Source organism: Cydia fagiglandana, chromosome 18 (assembly GCF_963556715.1).
Source record: "Cydia fagiglandana chromosome 18, ilCydFagi1.1, whole genome shotgun sequence".
NCBI classification, from domain to species: domain Eukaryota; kingdom Metazoa; phylum Arthropoda; class Insecta; order Lepidoptera; family Tortricidae; genus Cydia; species Cydia fagiglandana.
The window spans coordinates 5,031,891-5,051,616 of record NC_085949.1 but is presented as its reverse complement, the minus strand read 5'-3'; the positions used below and the strand labels follow the sequence as shown (position 1 = coordinate 5,051,616).

The 19,726-nt window shown below is 40.2% G+C and overlaps 2 protein-coding genes across 3 annotated transcripts in view; both read right to left on the bottom strand.

Moving 5' to 3' along the window:
- Window positions 1–715, bottom strand: part of LOC134673241 (serine/threonine-protein phosphatase 2A 56 kDa regulatory subunit delta isoform) — a 126,739-nt gene extending 126,024 nt beyond the window's left edge. Inside the window, exons 1-2 of one of the 2 annotated variants that reach the window (XM_063531203.1) lie at window positions 492–715; window positions 294–347 (exon numbers count right to left, since the gene is read on the bottom strand). In XM_063531203.1, the coding sequence (XP_063387273.1) occupies window positions 294–341 (48 nt within the window). In that variant the 5' untranslated portion in view covers window positions 342–347; window positions 492–715. The remainder of the gene's footprint in view (window positions 1–293; window positions 348–491) is intronic. The other variant, XM_063531202.1, reaches the window with a different exon arrangement.
- A 2,150-nt stretch (window positions 716–2,865) lies between these two features.
- The window catches only part of LOC134673247 (dynein regulatory complex protein 9-like), a 29,580-nt gene continuing 12,719 nt past the window's right edge, over window positions 2,866–19,726 (bottom strand). Inside the window, exons 5-10 of the mRNA XM_063531210.1 lie at window positions 17,612–17,758; window positions 15,901–16,006; window positions 5,740–5,850; window positions 5,012–5,095; window positions 4,312–4,443; window positions 2,866–3,088 (exon numbers count right to left, since the gene is read on the bottom strand). Of these exons, the coding sequence (XP_063387280.1) occupies window positions 2,903–3,088; window positions 4,312–4,443; window positions 5,012–5,095; window positions 5,740–5,850; window positions 15,901–16,006; window positions 17,612–17,758 (766 nt within the window). The 3' untranslated portion in view covers window positions 2,866–2,902. The remainder of the gene's footprint in view (window positions 3,089–4,311; window positions 4,444–5,011; window positions 5,096–5,739; window positions 5,851–15,900; window positions 16,007–17,611; window positions 17,759–19,726) is intronic.

Below are 19,726 nucleotides of genomic sequence, written 5' to 3'. Positions count from 1 at the left end.
TAGTTTCTTAAGTGTGGTGTAAAAGGATAATGTCAATAGGAAACAAATTTATGTTTACACGCAAACACACAATCAGACACCAATTCTAAGACTCTTAGACTCTTATTGTATACTAATGAGTAATAAATAATTTGGTCGGGCGTTTTTCGCAAACTCCACAGATTGGCGCAAATAAAACGTTGAAGGTTAAAGTTTCACTAACAATTAGCTCATAACAAGATAATGCTGTAAATATTTCACCGTTGGCTCCGCCGACGGGCCGTCTCAAGATTATTACATTATAAACAACTCACCTCAGAGTCACTGTCTCCGCTCTTATTTTTGTCCGTTTTCGTCTTCATCTCCTCCTGCGAAATACAGTTCTCACTCAAACTCACTGTAAACACCGATATTTTGAACACCACAACTAATTCATAAACTTATATGTTATGCGGAATCGCATACCATACCATCAACGAACTGACTGACATGGCATGTACATACTAACTTACGTTTGGTCGGTGTACGGAGACCGTAGCAAAATGCCGATAGCACTATAATTTTATATTTTTCTACGCGGTCATGCGAAAACTTCGGGCAGGTACTTTGTTCCGTGAGTCTTCTATATTATTTTCGAACTCACCTTTTCATTTTTTGGCATGTTTTATTAGTAAATAACGCTGAAAATTCAACTTTTTGATAAACAGACATATATAGGAAGACAGTTTTGCAAAACGCGTGTTTTGATTGGTTGTAAAAGGTCACGTGACTCCATTGACGTTTGCAATCATAGACATAATATATATATAGACGTAGTCTCAGCGAGCTGTCACTGTTGCCACTTTTGTTTAGTGTACGATTAACAATGAGGCCCACGTTGCTGTAGCCATGTCGATAAAGTCATATCGATAAACTATCGACATTTCTTGCAATTTTAATTTTACTTCAAAGGCTTAACGATACCTAAAATGACCAAAAACGCTTTTATTCTTTATTGTGGTTATCAGATCACAATTTTATAGTCACGCCCCAGCAGGGAACCAAGGGAAAGTTCAGATATTTAATTAAAATACATAAATACCTCCTAAAATAGGTGTTCCGCAATAATTGAATTATATTATTATATTATAATATATTCATTATCCATTAGCATTTCAATAATGTTTATGTTTAACGAAGATATTGAAGCTTCAATTAATCGCTATTTCGTTCCGCTGTGTAGCGTTTATCGATATATAACATGATTAAAATCGACTTTTCACATCCCTAAAAGAGCACACATATACGCTTTTACGCACACATACACAGGGTGGGCGCATCAAGAAAGGCAACACTTGATTTGAAGTCCGCCTTGTCAACAGTATGGTTGTCCTTTTTTGACAAACGGCATTTTAAAAGAGCGAGGTGAGAGAAATGATACTAGTTGCTGCGTCGTGAAACAGAACAGAAAAGGTTGGGCCCTTGTTTGCAATGCTGGAAAGTAGTGATGTGGGCAAATTATGTAACGTCAAACTAAGTCGACTCGTTGAATCGATTTCCTATCGACTATTAGTAAAAGTCTTGCACAAGGCGCATGTAACTCGTTATATTGAAGCGCTTAGATTCCTAAGTTAGATTTAAACTGAGTTAGGCTTATCTTGGCCTAAAGCCCCCTAACACTCGTGCACGAATCGCGGCGCCAAGCCGCGAACGCAAGTGTGGCGTCGATGTTCGCAGACAGCGAAATCGACTCCACACTCGCGTTCGCGGCTTCGCCCGCGATTCACGTGCATAAGCCTCCTCCACACTCGTGCGCGAATCGCGGCTTCGCCCGCGATTCACGCGCATAGTCTGGAGGGGGCTATAGTCTGGAGCGGGCTTAACTCAAGGCAGGTAATGAGTTAAATATAGGCATAGGCATCGTGTAAAAATCAGCACGTATATGAGTTTAGTGTAGTGATAAGGAATTTATTTTCTTAAAATATTGTTTGAGAAGTTGCGCGGTGGTTTGCTAGAAGGTATTTGACTTTTATATACTTATTATTATATTTTTACTTACTGTAATATAAATCCACAAGGCAGCCAGGCCTTCAACTAGCTCGTAGCCGACCATAATTATTCTACATTGACTCTGACAGACGGGTGGGAATTGTCCCATACGTGTTGTTCCATGTATTTAACCCTTTATAAGGCAGTCCATAATTTTTAGGACTAGGATGGCGATGAGGCTTGAATTGATAATTTTTTTCAGTCTTGCCCGTTAAAGGGTGAAGTGCAGCTTATTAAACTTTTGGACGCCAATGACCGATATATCCGCACCGCAGGCTCAACGCCAAAGACCGATTAATCGGTCACAGACCACAGAGCAACATAGACCTACGTGCATATGCATAAAGTTCAATTTCAGTTTCGAAACTTCGGTGACGTGGCGTCCGAGTGTTTGACACGGCCTCGAAAAGGTTTATTTCAATTTAGACAGTAACACCTCGAAAGCTCATGGGCATATTATGCGTGGATTGTATGGTGTACTTACCTAATAATCATAAATTCCAATTTAGGCAATATGACAGGGACATTATGGTACCTATATTTATATTTTATGCATTCATCATCATCATCATCATCTCAGCCATAAGACGTGCACTGCTGAACATAGGCCACCCCCTTGGATCTCCATACGTGCCGGTTGGAAGCGGCCCGCATCCAGCGTCTTTCGGCGACCTTAACAATCTCCATCCATCAATCTCCGTCCATCTTGTGGGTGGACGTCCTACGCTGCGCTTGCTAGTTTGCTTTTTTATGCATTAAATCAATTAAATACTACCTATAGGTTTTTAGTTCAAAGTAAGTTTGTCACTGAAAACTCGTATAACCTTTGTAAATAAAACACCACTTGAATAATTCCAAAACAACTTTATTAGTAAAAAAAACTTGCTACTTCCAGCTACTTCTTTTTCTTGGGGGGTTTCTTGGGCCTGTACGGGCCGAGTTGCCTTCGGACGAGCAAGCCGCGCCACCAAGCTTGCACGGTGATAGCCGATTTGGTCATAGTCTCGACGTACAGGCGCTCCTTCTCACGCTCTTCCTTAAAGTTGACCCAATCCTTCATGAGTTGGTCGTGCTTTTCGATCTGCGAAATAAAATAAATAATTAATTGGGAGGGAACTTTAGTCTCCAGAAAAATTATAATCATCTTTTTTAGTGTTCTGTACCCAAAGGGTAAAACGTATTACTAAGACTTCGCTGTCCGTCCGTCCGTCTGTCCGTCCGTCTGTCTGTCACCAGGCTGTATCTCACGAACCGTGATAGCTAGACAGTTGAAATTTTCACAGATGATGTATTTCTGTTGCCGCTATACTTAACAACAAATACTAAAAACAGAATAAAATAAAGATTTAAGTGGGGCTCCCAAACAGCAAACGTGATTTTTGACCAAAGTTAAGCAACGTCGGGCGTGGTCGGTACTTGGATGGGTGATCGTTTTCTTTTTGCATTTTTTTCCGTTTTTGTTTGCTTTATGGTACGGAACCCTTCCTGCGTGAGTCCGACTCGCACTTGCCCGGTTTTTATAAATCCGACAGGCTATATCTCTAAATTAGAGATGCACCGGATATCCGGTTACTATCCGGTATCCGGCCTATCCGGCCATCATTTTACTATCCGGCCGGATACCGGATAGTGACCTTCTATCCGGCCGGATACCGGATAGTAACATTGCTTGATTTCGCAGTAAACAAATTGCATTTTAAGAAACAGACACGGTCATAATCGTACTTGTTTATTATTTCAAAACAATTTAATAATTCCACAGACTTGCACGCGCACTCATTTCGAACCTAGAAATGAGTCCGTGCGAACGTTTACTAGGAAACAGGTCAAACCTGCAGAATGCGCACCTGAAAAACCGAAATGTTGGGATAGTTCCGCTGCCCTAATATCCGGCGGCCGGATACCGGATATTCGGCCAGCGTCCAGGCCGGATATCCGGTATCCGGTATCCGGCCAAACAACTATCCGTTGCATCTCTACTCTAAATACTAAAACCTTAACAGTTGCACAAGTTGCATAAAATTGGGTTCAAATTGGTCTGTGAGCCTCGCTGAAGTCGTGTTGAGCGGTGTAAAAAATAGGACTGCTTTTTTTTCAGCTCGGCCTTCGACCTCGCAGTGCGCTATTTTCGGACGCTCTGGGCATTTGTGACCCTTCCCGGGGCTTGGTCTTCGGCCTCTGCGGGTCCGGGTTCTTCTTTATTTTTAATGTTACGTCCAGCGTACTATGTTATTATGCTATGACTGTGGACGAGATGGAGACAGTGGATAACGATATTACCACAGATTATATAATAGATATTACCGTGTTCTCCAATCCGATTCTCTCCTCACGTGCATTTTGGTAATCATTCTTCGTTATTTGTATCTTTAAATCAATTTGTTCCATGTCCTTGTCATATTTCTCCATCCACCTTTCGACTTCTTCCAACGTTTCCTGAAACATATACAGGTATGTAGCGACATGAAACTGTCACAGATTTTTTTATCGTGTGCGGTTACCGTCCCCATGGACACCCGCAGCATCAGAGGAGTTGTAAGTGCGTTGCCGGCCCTTAAGATATATATGGTACCTACGCAAATTGCGGAAAAAATCCAAAATATTAGAAAAGCTCTCAAATATGGAAAGCTTTAAGAAAATAAGATGTGGAAAATAGCCAACCCGTTCGTAGCCAATACGTGCTCTTATTCGGAAGGCGGAAAATCTTTCGTATTTGGCAAACCTTGGTGCTTCAATTGGCTTCAAACCATCAATCACTACACCTTATAAAACAAAGTCCCCGCCGTCTGTATGTTTGTGTGTTTGTATGTTTGTTCGCGATAAACTCAAAAACTACTGAACGGAATTTCATGCGGTTTTCACCTATCAATAGAGTGGTTCTTGAGGAAGGTTTAGGAGTATAATTTTTTAACCCGTGCTAAGCCGGGGTGGGTCGCTAATACCTTATTTTACATGGCTACGACTCTCAGTCATATGAAATAACGAAGAAGAAAGTAAAACCCACGTTAATAGCGATGTTGATGAGTAGCTCCACCTCAGTATGCACACGCTGCTCATTATCTGAGCGTTGCTTGAAGTACTCAACCACCTGTAAATAAGATTACCACCACTTATGGCATACTGAAAATTCCTGGAACCAACCTCTTAGAAAAAATAAGTCGTCTCATATATCAGAATCCAGAAAATTTCAGTATGGCCCGCGTATATGTGTAGGTACATATAGTACCTATTGTTTAAGTGAAGAAAGTCCCTCATGAAGTCGACGGTCTAAAGTAAGAGGTATTGGGAATTAGGGGAATCAGGATCCTACTTAGTATGGTAAATCATTCTTATTAGAGTTTCCTACCTTTTTAAATTAAGATAATTAGTATAATTACACCCATAGGGTCTACCGCGAACACCGAAGTTCGCAAATTACAAGCATCTTTCTCTTTTACTAGGCGTAATTAGAGTGACAGAGAAAGATGCCCGCAATTTGCGAACTTTGGTGCTCGCGATCTGCTTGACCCGTGGGCGTGGGTACGGGCCACTATTGTCTCTTAAATAAATTAATTAAATTTATGATTTTTATCGCATTACTTAGGGATATTAATTATTGTTATAAGGCGAGTCGCGAGTGAGTAAAAGGGCCTACCACGAACCACGTTCTGCTTGTTGCCTCTCTGTCGCTCTTGTAAACTCGTACATAAGTGTGACAGGGAGGCAACACGTTGAATATGGTTCGCTATAGACCTGTGAAGGCGTATACTCGGTGTCGTAGATCGTCTGGTGATGCTGTTCAGTGCGTGCGCGCTCCCAGTTGTTGACGTAGCGTTTGCACGTCTCGGCATTCAAAGTGAAATCCTGCACAGAAAATATTTCTTGATACAGCTTGGCAAAAAAGAGTAGAAATTAAAAAGTGGCAACACTGTAGTGTCGTCCCTTTCAAACCAATATATATAAGAAAACGGGACGACACCACAGTGTTGCCACTTTTTAATTTCTACTCTTTTTTGCCAAGCTTCTATAGGCTAGGTATACAGCGGACCCCAAGCTTCCTCAGCCGTAACAAAATCCCGGGACAAACGCTATAATATATTTTTCACCACACCAGCTTGGAAATGCTCACTTTGCACTTCAAAAACTGATAGCAAAGTTGTATTTTATTCACAATTCACATGTGAGGCAAAGTAATCAAATGCAAATTTTGAGTTGTTTTCTTGTGTTTGCTGGTAGAATTGACTTTTAAATGATGATTTTGGATGATAAATATTTAATAACATTAATTTGGATTTGATTTGGTTTGATTCTGTTTGATATTTTACATTTAATATTTGCTTCGGGTTGGTGTAGTGAAAAATGTTGTGTTTCACTCGGAGGCAAATTTTGTTTAACCCTCGTACTTTGAAACCCTCGCAACGCTCAAAATTCCATTTTTCGAACCACTCGCTACGCTCGTGGTTCAATTCTGGAATCTTTCGCTTGCTCGGGTATCAATATTAGCACGAGCGGTTAAACAACAACTTTGCCCCCTTGTAAAACAAATAACTAATTATGGATGGACCCTAAGTCAGCATCCGAATAATTACAATTAGCTAGTTGATGGGCGAGTTACATATTTCACTTTACAGACAAGCTCTTTTTCAAAAAAAGAGCGTAAGAGCGTAGCGGTAAGAGCGTGCGACTTTCAATCCAGAGTTCGCGGGTTCAAACGCCCGGCTCGTACCAATGAGTACGAAATATCATTTGATATTTACCAGTCGCTTTTCGGTGAAGGAAAACATCGTGAGGAAACTGGACTATTCCAATAAGGCGTAGTTTACCCTCTGGGTTGGAAGGTCAGATGGCAGTCGCTTTCGTAAAAACTAGTGCCTACGCCAATTCTCGGAATTACTTGTTGTGAGAATCATATTATCTTTGTCTAACACTAGTACTACCTACCACCCAAAAGAAAAGGATGTGTATAGTTTTCCTGGTTCTTACTGACTGACAAATTGGTTTGACCAACTATTAGTGGCTTAGCTAGGCGTGGGCGAAGTGGGCCGTCGCCCACGGCCTGGCGCCTCAAGAAAGAAAAGGGCCTCGCAGCAACTTCCCCGGTTATTCCCACTAGTTACCACCAAGTTCTTACCAGTGGTAACTACTGGGATTTTTTTCCCCACCTTTTACCACTGGTAACTGCTGGGAAAAAAATTCCCAGTAGTTACCATCTAACCGAGTTGGAGGTAACTAGTGGGAATAAAAATTCCCAGTAGTTACCATCAAACCGAGTTGGAGGTAACTAGTGCGAATAAAGATTCCCAGTAGTTACCATCAAACCGAGTTGGAGGTAACTAGTACGAATAAAGATTCCCAGTAGTTACCATCAAACCGAGTTGGAGGTAACTAGTGGGAATAAAGATTCCCAGTAGTTACCATCAAACCGAGTTGGAGGTAACTAGTGCGAATAAAGATTCCCAGTAGTTACCATCAAACCGAGTTGGAGGTAACTAGTACGAATAAAAATTCCCAGTAGTTACCATCAAACCGAGTTGGAGGTAACTAGTGCGAATAAAGATTCCCAGTAGTTACCATCAAACCGAGTTGGAGGTAACTAGTACGAATAAAGATTCCCAGTAGTTACCATCAAACCGAGTTGGAGGTAACTAGTGGGAATTTTTTTTCCCAGTAGTTATCAGTGGTAAAAGGTGGGAAAAAATTCCCAGTAGTTACCACTGGTAGGAACTTGGTGGTAACTGGTTGGAATAAGGCCCCCCCACATCTAGCGTCTTTCGAGCGTCGGCGTCGGTCGGCGTCTGGTCAGCGCTATGGAAAATGACGTCGCTGCGCAGTTGCGTCGACGCTGCGTCGACGTTGCGTCGAGCAGCGGCCATAGAATTGTAGACGCCGACGCTCGTAAGACGCCAGATGCGGGGGGGGGGGCCCTAACCCAACTTCCCCGACGGCTATATTAGTTCACGCTATGTCACTGCCAACTATAGTTTATAGCTCAATAGTGGGACCGGATTTTTGCACTAAAAGTTTTGATAATTCTAAAGTTGAAAAAGTGATACTTATCTGATATGGGACATATTTTTAAGCATATTTGCAATGTATGATGAAAAGTTAGAACGAGCGTTAGATATAGATTAGGTATTTATATATTTTTAGTAATGATTTTTTAATATTGAATTAAAGTGCAATGTTTACGTTCCAATGTTTATAATATGTATGACGCTTTATAATGTAAAATTATTAGAATTTTTTTTAACGTGCTTCTTTGTCAAACTACAATTAGCTTATTATTTTGTCGATATTGAATTAAAGTTTAATAAATCCACAACAACATATCTAAATTTTTAAGTTAATAGGCAAGCTAAAAAGCTAGAAGAATAAGATATATGCTTTAGAATTAATATGCGTTTTTTGTCCTATAAGATCTAATATTGAATTAGAGTCTGTAAAAATAAGTCTATTACTATAAAATAATATACGCAGCCATATTATGGAAAGTAAGAAATTTCTGTGTGTTGCTTGCATTGTAATAGTAAAATCTAGTTAAAAAGGCGCGAAATTCATACATACGCCGCGCTGGTCCGTCAGTCGCCGGCGCGGCGCTTGAGAGCCTATCATAGCCTACCTATACCTCGCCCCTCGCCCCACCTCCCGCTCAGTAACACTGTCTGTCTTTTCTTATCATTCATTTGTTTGTTTACCGTGCACATATATAAATTAAATGCGGACATTACGTGAAATTAAAATATCTTATTACGTAAAAATACCTACAGCTGGTCAATCAGATCTTGTCAGTAGAAAGAGGCGGCAAATTTGAAAAATGTATTTGCGAAGGGATATCGTCCCATAGAAAATGTGAATTTCGCGCCTTTTGTTAGTGGTAAGATTTGCTTGACCAGCTATATTTCATTATCTTGACTAATATTGTAATAAAAATGTACAAGATATTCACAACTATTTTTTACTATACATAGTTTGTCAAAGGACTGTCTCATTTCAAACATAGACAGAGAGAATCATCATACTATCTTTGACTTACACTGGTACTAGCACCCAAAAGAAAAGGATGAATATAGTTTTTTGTTTTTATTTACTGACAAATTGGTTTGACCAACTATACCTATTTCTGGTTCCTATTGTCATGTCCTGTCCTATTCAACGTCAATATCATAATATGTACCTATATTATAAACCAACTGCTCAATATTACACGGTATACATCCTGAATATACTGTAAGGTAAGTGGCCTCACTTACCTTATAGTATATTCCGTGTGGGCCGTATATGCCTATATACAGCCCACCTTAAATTAAAATGTTTTTTTTTTAATGAACAGGATATGAAGTATGAAAAACTCACTCAAATAGGTTTCTCATTTATTTAAGTTTCTTCATTATACCAAAATAGTTATAAAAATATTACGATACTCTTGGAAAATATACCTTTTATAAAAGTCCTATTATGGGCCTTATTGAACACTAGCAGTATATTACTTAATCCCGCAAAAAATAATCATTTTACAGTAGGTAATAACAGATTTTATTGTTTTTAACTTAAGAGTTATACATATACAAATAACAATATTTGATACTTCATATCAGGAGGATTTATTTATAATAAGTGAAAATAATTATTTTGGGCCTTAATAACTAAAGATATAAAAATTGTCTAGTTTACGCGAATATAGTAGGTAACTAAACATAAATCTTTATTAGTTACAGTAGTATCACCTTTTAACATCTGGGGGCACGGAAGTGCCCCGCCAAGACGAGCAAAGCGCAAGGGCACTATCTACCTTTTCTCGAAGCGCTTCGTCGTTTTTTGGAATGTCGTTGTCGTTATGAGGTAACTTGGGGTTGGATCATACCAGATAAACAAAGTTCTCGGACTTATTAAGCATATCAATTGCATAGTTCTTATACTTTAGATTTTATTCATATCTAAAAACTTCGATTTCGTTACTGACTCACTCAGTTGATGATCATCAATACCGGGTACTTCCTGAAGTCCTCTAAGAAGCTGAAATTTGGTATGTAAGATAGTTTTAGTACACAAACAACAAATAAATTCAAAAACTTGAAATTTTTTATCCCTAAGGGGATGAAGAGGGGGTTTAATTTTGTATGGGGAATCAATAATCGCTGAACCGATTTTGTTGAAATTTGGTATGTAGATAGGTATTGTTATGGGGAAGGATATAGAATAGATTTCAACCTCAAAGTTTACCCTTACGGGGTGAAGGCAGATTTCAACCCCAAAGTTTACCCTTACGGAGTGAAGGGTTTATATGGGGAATCAGTAAGAAGTACATTGTGTAACAGATGCCCCCAGATACTTATTTCAGGATTTTTAATAGTAAATCACACCAACCCTTTAAATTAGGGGATGGAAGATTGTCATAAGCAACTTACAAAAAGAAGTGAAATCACACTAAAAACATTTTGATGTAAAATGTTGCCCAAACGAAACCATAACCACTCTCGCACTGTCAAAAAGTTATCAGATCTCTTGCCAAGCTTCTAACTCTACAAGCCCTCTAACTTTACTAGCTCTACATCAAAAGTATGTGGCTTGGCCGTGTCGTTTCTACAAGAACTATTGTATGTAAGTATAATACAAAAACCGCCCAAATGCGAGTCGGACTCGCGTTCCAAGGGTCCGTACATTACACAATTTTTAACAATATATTTTTTTTAGAGAAATGTGGGTAAAATGTCTTTAAAAAAACCCGTAGGGATCGGAAAACTAGGTACTTAAGTCCGACTCACGCTTGACTGCACATTTTTAATAGGTTTTCCTGTCATCTATAGGAAAAGAGCTAATATGTGTATTTTTTTCATAATTTTAGACCCAGTAGTTTCGGAGATAGGGGGGGGGGGGGGTGGTCATTTTTTGTATTTTCTTAAATAACTTCTAAACTATTTATTTTAAACTTATGAAAAAATATATCTGAGATTCTCACAATGAGCCCCTTCATTTGATATATAACAAGATATAGTTTTTTTTTCTTCTATTTATCATTCATCTCAAAAGTGACCCGTTTATTTGAATTTCTGTTATTTACTTTACATGTATGTCCTTGGGTTATAGACTTACATGTGTATACCAAATTTCAACTTATTGGTGCAGTAGTTTCGGAGCAAATAGGCTGTGACAGACGGACAGCCAGACACACGAGTGATCCTAAATATAAGGGTTCAGTATTTTTCCTTTTGAGGTACGAAACCCTAAAAATAATGAATTTAATAAATTTTTCACCTTATGCCCATGTGGCGGTAGCGAAACAGCCAAGCCACATATTTTGACTAAGGTGTAGAACTCTACAGAAGCTTCAAAATCTACAAGCCCTAACTTCACTAACTAGTGAAGTTAGGGCTTGTAGATTTTGAAGCTTGGCTCGACAAGAGATCTGACAACTTTTTGACAGTGCGAGTCTTATGATTTCGTCTTAGCAACAATTTACATGAAAATGTGTTTGGTGGGATAATTTTTCACAGTATAAATATTTATTCGTAACAGTAAGTATTATCTTTTAACATAATTTTTACAGTACATCTGGTGCTACATTACGACACCGGTGCTATAATAAGCACATTAAAACACTCCCTTTGGCCGTGTTTTAAAATTCGTCACTCGTTTCAAAATATCAATTTTTCGCACTTCTATCGTAAATACCTACCTATGTATTAACAATAAAAAATAAGTTCAAAAACTAAAACCCGACTACTGCAAATCGCGCTCTAAAAAGTATGAAACAAAATAGAATTCTTATCTAAAAATTATCGAACAGGGAATATCATAAAAGTTACCATTTTTTAAATAAAAAAATACAACGTAATATAATTTACTATTTTTTTATATATTTACAGAGATTCAGAGGATCGCCGTGGTCGTATGCCACGATTATAAACTTTAAGGTAAAGTGGCATACGACCACGGCTATCCTCTGAATCTCTGTAAATACATATATAAAAAAAAATAGTAAATTATATTACGTTGTATTTTTTATTGAAAAAATTGTAACTTTTATAATATTCCCTGTTCGATAATTTTTAGATAAGAATTCTATCTTGTTTCATACTTTTTAGAGCGCGATTTGCAGTAGTCGGGTTTTAGTTTTTGAACTTATTTTTTATTTAATTAATTTTGGAGTCATGATTTCGTTACTAACTATTTGAAGTCACTTGATATTACTTTTGCGAGGGCGTCCGCAGTACAGAAATGCATGCAGAGAGCCGCATATATCGGGCTACGCCCGACTCCTTTGGTATGAGGGCGCCGAAGGCTCCCGTCTTTGGAACGCGTACGTCGGGCTACGCCCGACTCTTTTAGTATGAGGGCGCCGAAGGCGCCCGGCTTTGGAACGCGTACAGCGAGCCTCGTACGTCGGGTTGCGCCCGACTCTTTTAGTATGAGGGCGCCGAAGGCGCCCGGCTTTGGAACGCGTACAGCGAGCCTCGAACGTCGGGCTGCGCCCGACTCTTTTAGTATGAGGGCGCCTTCGGCGCCCGGCTTTGGAACGCGTACGTCGGGCTACGCCCGATTCTTTTAGTGTGAGGGCGCCGAAGGCACCCGGCTTTGGAACGCGTACAGCGAGCCTCGTACGTCGGGCTGCGCCCGACTCTTTTAGTATGAGGGCGCCGAAGGCGCCCTGCTTTGGAACGCGTACGTCGGGCTACGCCCGACTCATTTAGTGTGAGGGCGCCGGAGGCGCCCGGCTTTGGAACGCGTACAGCGAGCCTCGTACGTCGGGCTGCACCCGACTCTTTTAGTATGAGGGCGCCTTCGGCGCCCGGCTTTGGAACGCGTACAGCGAGCCTCGTACGTCGGGCTGCGCCCGACTCTTTTTGTATGAGAGCGCCTTCGGCGCCCGGCTTTGGAACGCGTACAGCGAGCCTCGTACGTCGGGCTGCGCCCGACTCTTTTAGTATGAGGGCGCCTTCGGCGCCCGGCTTTGGAACGCGTACGTCGGGCTACGCCCGACTCTTTTAGTGTGAGGGCGCCGAAGGCGCCCGGCTTTGGAACGCGTACAGCGAGCCTCGTACGTCGGGCTGCGCCCGACTCTTTTAGTATGAGGGCGCCGAAGGCGCCCGGCTTTGGAACGCGTACAGCGAGCCTCGTACGTCGGGCTGCGCCCGACTCTTTTAGTATGAGGGCGCCTTCGGCGCCCGGCTTTGGAACGCGCACGTCGGGTTACGCCCGACTCTTTTAGTGTGAGGGCGCCGAAGGCGCCCGGCTTTGGAACGCGTACAGCGAGCCTCGTACGTCGGGCTGCGCCCGACTCTTTTAGCATGAGGGCGCCTTCGGCGCCCGGCTTTGGAACGCGTACAGCTACCTCGTACGTCGGGCTGCGCCCGACTCTTTGAGTATGAGGGCGCCTTCAGCACCCGGCTTTGGAACCCGTTCGACGGGCGTAGCCCGACTCTTAGTATGAGGGCGCCTTCGGCGCCCGGCTTTGGAACGCGTACAGCGAGCCTCGTTCGTCGGGCTGTGCCCGACCCTTTTAGTATGAGGGCGCCGCTTTGCCGCGTACAGCGAGCCTCGTACGTACAGCGTGCCTCGTACGTCTCTTGTAGGGAATGTAGGGCTGTTTCCTAAATTTTGGCTGATCTGGACTTCTATACCTATTCACTTTATAAAATATTGCAGATCATTAAAAAACACCATGTATATAGAGGCCAAACAAATTTGTTTTGCAAAAACCTTCTTGTATCGTCTTAATCGGGTAATACGCGGATAGAATTCAGAGCGCTTTTAGATTCGTAGTTCGAATTACCTACCCGATAAATTAATGTTTTATCGGGTTCATGTAAGCAAAGCCGGGTGCAAAAGCTAACAATATGTATATATTTGAATTATGCTAATTGAGCTCTTTCAAATGATATACAACACGCCATCATTACTTATTTTTATTTTTTTGGTTCGTGCCTTTATGATCTCTAGAGGGCGCCGTGTTCCTTTTTTGTGACGTCATATAGCCTATAACCAGCGGACACTTAAGACGATTCGAATGACATATCGTTTGTCAAATTATAATGCGTACTTTAGGAGTTCTGAGGGAACAAATGAACATACATACATACCCACATACATACTGGTCAAAATCATAACCCTCCTTTTGCGTTGCCGTAGTCGGGTAAAAAAAGTCACTTGTAAATAGTTACTGCCTTTAAAAAGTATAAGTGCCTCAATGTTATTAGACTTTTTGATTCTCTAAAATGTCTTTAGGTCAATAAAGCAAGTGAAAAATTATTAGAGTTAGACCAAGAAAAGTCTGCAGCAATTTTGACAGCCCACGCAGTGCAAGTGTTATTTATAAGTCATGATTTCATAGAAGTTTCTTCAAATCGACCTTATTAATAAGAGATTAAAAATATTCAAAATTATCTTAATATATTTTAATCTAATATTTCATCTCATACGTTCAATAAGGCCCGGGACTGGGCCTTTTTACCTGCACTGACAGTGGGCCTTCTTAGCAACAAGTACAAATTCAGAATAATTGGGAATAATAGGAAGCAACTGCTATTTTTGAATGCTGGGCCTTGTTACCCGCCGGGCCTCATATGCCTGCACCTCACCTACTTTATTTATTTGTTTTACAAGGGGAAAAGTTATTGATTAACCGCTCGTGCTAATATTGATACCCAAACAAGCGACACATTTTTTTTATTAAATAGGAGGCAAACGAGCATACGGATCACCTGGTGGTTAGCGATTACCGCCGGCCATGGACACCCGCAACACCAGAAGGGTTGCAAGCGCGTTGCCGACCTTTAAGATGGGGGTCTTTGAAGGTTTGAAAGTCGTATCGGACAGTTCATTCCACAGTTTGGCTGTGCGAGGCAGGAAGTACATTCACAAATTCAAACATTCTAAAATTAAACCACGAGCGTAGGGAGTGGTTCGTAAAGTTGAACCTTGAGCGTAGTGAATGTTTCAAGGGACGAAGGGTAAATAAAATTTTCACCACATCAGCTCGTAAAGGCCCTCTTGATTGTTCGAAACGGATAAGAAAAGTGGCATTTAATTTGATGCAAATTTTGAGTTGTTTCCGTAGGTAAATTGGATCAGTTGGTTGGTAATATTGACGTTAAAATGATAAATATTGAATAACGTTAGTTTGAAATTGATTTTATGATAAAGTAAATATTATCGGAGATGATCGCTCTTAAAAAATATATGTCGCTAGTCATTTATAACCTAAAAGCGCCAAATTACGCAAAATTATATTGAAATGACACCTGTCTATTGAATTTGCTAACCGCTAGCCCGCGACCGTCGATCGCTGCCTCCTGCCACGGCGCACAGCGCGGCGCGCGAAAACGCCGCGCGTTTGAAATGTAACTTAATATAAGCTCGGAATGCATACTTACGTATCAGTATTTAGTGTCGCCGTGATTTTATATTTCTAATCTTTTGTGTGAGAAGTAAGATCTTTATTATGACCGTGTAATATTAACTCTACAAACTTTAATTCAATATTGGCTATACTGCTTAGCCAGAAATCAATATCTAGACAAGCACATTGTCTACATTTCTAACTTTTTACATGTATACTAAGTTGATAGATAATATCGTAATTTTGCAATATCAGCTACTCTAATTCTGTATTTGCATAATAATTCGTGTTTTTACGTTCACCAGAAAGCAGCTGTTCCAGATTTCTAAAAACCGAATATTGTGAATAAATTAAAGTGTTATTGAATATGTTAAAGTTTTTTGTAACTTTAATTTTATATTTACATAGTTATTTAGTAAAAATTGAAATATTTAAATATGGCCTAACGCTCCACCTAAAATTTTCTAACTTTTTACATGAATGTTATTTAACATGCTTACAATAACATATCAAAAAAGAAAAAACTTTAATGTTATCAAAACCCATTTTTGTTCCACCGCTGGTCTATTATGCGTTACCTCCACTTGTGTGTGCAGATCGTCAATTACAGCGTCGGTGTCGTAAGTGACGGACTTGTTGTGGTTCCGTTGCTGTCGCAGTTGTCTATTTATTTCTCGTCGCAGTCTACACAAAACATAATATCATTATTATCATCATCATCATCATCATAAGAGCTTTGCTCGTGTCGGTGGAGTACCTAATCGCCAATTATTTCTTTCTTGTGCCAGTCTTTTAATTTCCTCATACGACGCATTATTTTTTATTTGGCTGAGATAAGAAGTGATCCTAGGTTTCTTCTCTTGTCTTTTCAATCCTGCCTTCCAGGATGTTTAGGAAAAAGTTGTCATGCCGTATAAGGTGTCCTACCATTATGCCTCGCCTATTTCTTATTGCATTTAACAAGCATCGCTTTTCATCATCATTATTATGTTTGGGTAAATATTAGTAAATAGGTTCTCAATAAAGTCTGAAAGTTAAAGAAAAGGTCTATGGACTATGTGGACTAAGTAGTGAGGAAATGATAATGACATAAATATCTGGACTTGCCTTAGGTACGGGCAGTAAAATGAGGCCTGACAGGGGCCAGTACAGCGGTGTGATTGGTTGGACCGCTACACCGTGATTGGTTGATGAGTTCGCATCACGGGCGCGATTGGTTGATGATGATTTCGCATCACAACTAGTTGCTTAATTTAGACTGAACAATTGGCTGGAATTCGTGAGTGACACCACTGAACTAGCACCATTTTTAGTGACCGTTTGATGATGATTTCGCATCACAACTAGTTGCGTTAGACTGAACAATTGGCTGGAATTCGTCACACCACTGAACTAGCACCATTTTTAGTGACCGTTTGATGATGATTTCGCATCACAACTAGTTGCGTTAGACTGAACAATTGGCTGGAATTCGTTAGTGACTCCACTGAACTAGCACCATTTTTAGTGACCGTAAGTCCAGTCCATAAGATATATACGCCAACGGGGAATGATGACGTGATGGTTGAACAAAGAAGTATGGGAGAAAAACACACCTTGCGCCTACTTCAAGTAAATGATAAGTATAGGTAACGAAAGCGGATTACAGCAGCAATAGGTATGTATGTATATGTCGGCGGCCGATGGTAAGATCAGGCAGATCGTTATGTACATACATATAATCACGCCTATTTCCCGGAGGGGTAGGCAGAGACCACGGATTTCCACTTGCTACGATCCTGACATACCTCTTCCGCAACCTTCACATTCATAACATTCCTTATGACCGTTATGTTCCTGTGTATTTTGACGGTAGTCACATTAAACTAATTGATAGGTACCTAGGATAGGTTCGTTAGGTTGCTTCAGATGTCCGAAGGGTAAACTGTCCAGAAATAAAAAACCCCGCGTGCGGGGCTCCGTCGACTCAAGGAACAAGACAAAGATTTTCACGTATCACGGTATGCCTAGGAATTTCACGATCTGCCCGATCTTACGATGGTCAGTTTACCGTCCGCGGTGTTAGTTTCCGTCCACATGACGGATTAGCAAATAAATACTAATTTAACTATAATTTGTTACTGGCGAAATATATTTTATGTAGGTAGATAAATTGTTCAGATATTAAGGATTCCAATAAGTGCAAATTTGTGCAGCAATGAAGGTCATATTCAAATTTCATCAAGTGGACGTAAACTAGAGCCGACCAACAACTAGCGCAATGACCCTATATATTATAAATAAACGTACATTCTATGCCTAGCCTCAGCCTCCTGAAGTTCTACGCGGTAGCTGTCCCGGTCCACGATCTTCTTGACATGCTCGGCGAGGGCTCTGTAGCTCCTGTTCAGCGCTAAGTCCGTATACGAGGTCTCTAGTACGTCCGCCAGATACTTCCTAGGGGAGAAACAGCGTCAGTGGCAAGATATCCGAAAATACCTACTTATCATTATTGCCTCAAATAGTAAAAGTACAGCTAATAAAGACTGCTTTCTTGGGTGATGTGAATAGAATGGAGTCCAGACGGGGCGACTAAATCGACCGATTTGATCAGAAATGAAATTGGCGACAATTTCCAATTACTTAATCACCAATTCTTTTTATACCACATCGGTGGCAAAACAGCATCATACGGCCCGCCTGATGGTAAGCAGTCACCGTAGTCTATGGACGCCTGCAACTCCTCTCACCTCTGGTGTTACGGACTTTTTAAAAACCTGTACACTCCTTTTTTGAATTTTTGTTTTATGGTAACATTAGAGCGTTCTAAATTGAAAAAATGCCCCAAAACGAAAATAACTACTCGCGTCACAAATTGGTATTCTTGCATCCGCACCTCATTTTATCGGTAATATCGGTCATAATCGGCGGTTGAATTCGGCGAGCCAAACTGGCGTTTGTGTCCGCACGGCCTGATAAAATCGGACAATTTAATCAGATTGGCGAAAAATTGACTCGTCTAGACACGCCTTAAACGACTAAAGTTGCAGATGTTGGTTATTGAGATTTAATATAATAAGAGGTTCATTTGTACCAAAATAGTTATTTACGAGACAAATGCGGAAAAGAGGAAATTTGAAACGAGTGGCGATAAATTAAAACACGACCGAAGGGAGTGTTTTAAATCAACACGCGTTGCCAATTACCTGTTCGCACGTGTATCGTACAACGTTTTACAGTACATATGGCCCTTTAAACTTTTGACATCGCACGAAAAGCTATTTTACTGTAAATGTACATATATAGAATAGAATAGAAATCATTTATTCAGACAACACATCAATACAAATAACACATCTATATATAAGTACAGGGCAAACTGTATATTATACCTATTATATACAGGGTGATTCAGGAGACGTGAGCAGGACTAACACTGCGCATTTCGTAAATTATAAGCAACTGTTTCCTATCAGTATTAGTGAGGTTAACGTTAATTTTCTAGTCGTGTTGAAAAAAAGTTATTAATTTATTTACGACATGGATGGTCACCCTAACATTAGAATACTAAACTACCGATATTCTGTGTCAAATTGAATGTCATCACTGTCATCACGGTCTGGTTACTTTTGAAAACTCGTATCTCACTCAGGTTTGACATTTTATTTTCTTCGTAAAAGAGGTTTTATGTTTATTAATTAGGTCTTGTAGGGTGACCATGATTGTAGAGAATTAAATTTGCCCTCACCAAAAAGTTGAAAAATAGGAAAAAGTGTGGTTGTTTCACCTAAATACGACGGTGATCGATCAATTACCAGTTACTGAGTGTGCAGGATTAGTCCTGCTCACGTCTCATGAATCACCCTGTATATATATATTTATACAGGGTGAAATTTAATTCACTGGCCAAATTGAAACAACCGAAAGAACTCGAAAAAATATTAAACACGTGTTTTTTCTTTTAATACCGCTCAGTACATTTTTTTCGAAATAACTCATCATCAAGTTGTCCTAAAAACCTCGTACGTTATGGTGAACCGACAACTACCCACATCCCCCCCTTCTCTCTTATCAGTTAAGGTCATTGACACCCCGCCCCTCCCGCTGTTTGCAATCGCGTCAAGCGTCAATTATGAACCCTATTGCAGCGAGATTACCTACATAAGTTGCTAATTTTTCCTTTCATATTAACGGGCTTAGAACCGTCAAAATGCAAAGGCAACCCATTTTTAATCTAAAATGTTATTTCTGACTAATGATTATTAACAAAACGTCCGTGGCTTAAAAACAATGAGTAAAAACTAGGTCAGGAATCTTTGAATTCAGGCGTATTTAAAAAATTGAATCAACTTACGTACATTTGATTAAAAATCGACGCAATTAACGAAAGTCCCACGAGATGCTACTCTTGGATTCAATCCTTGT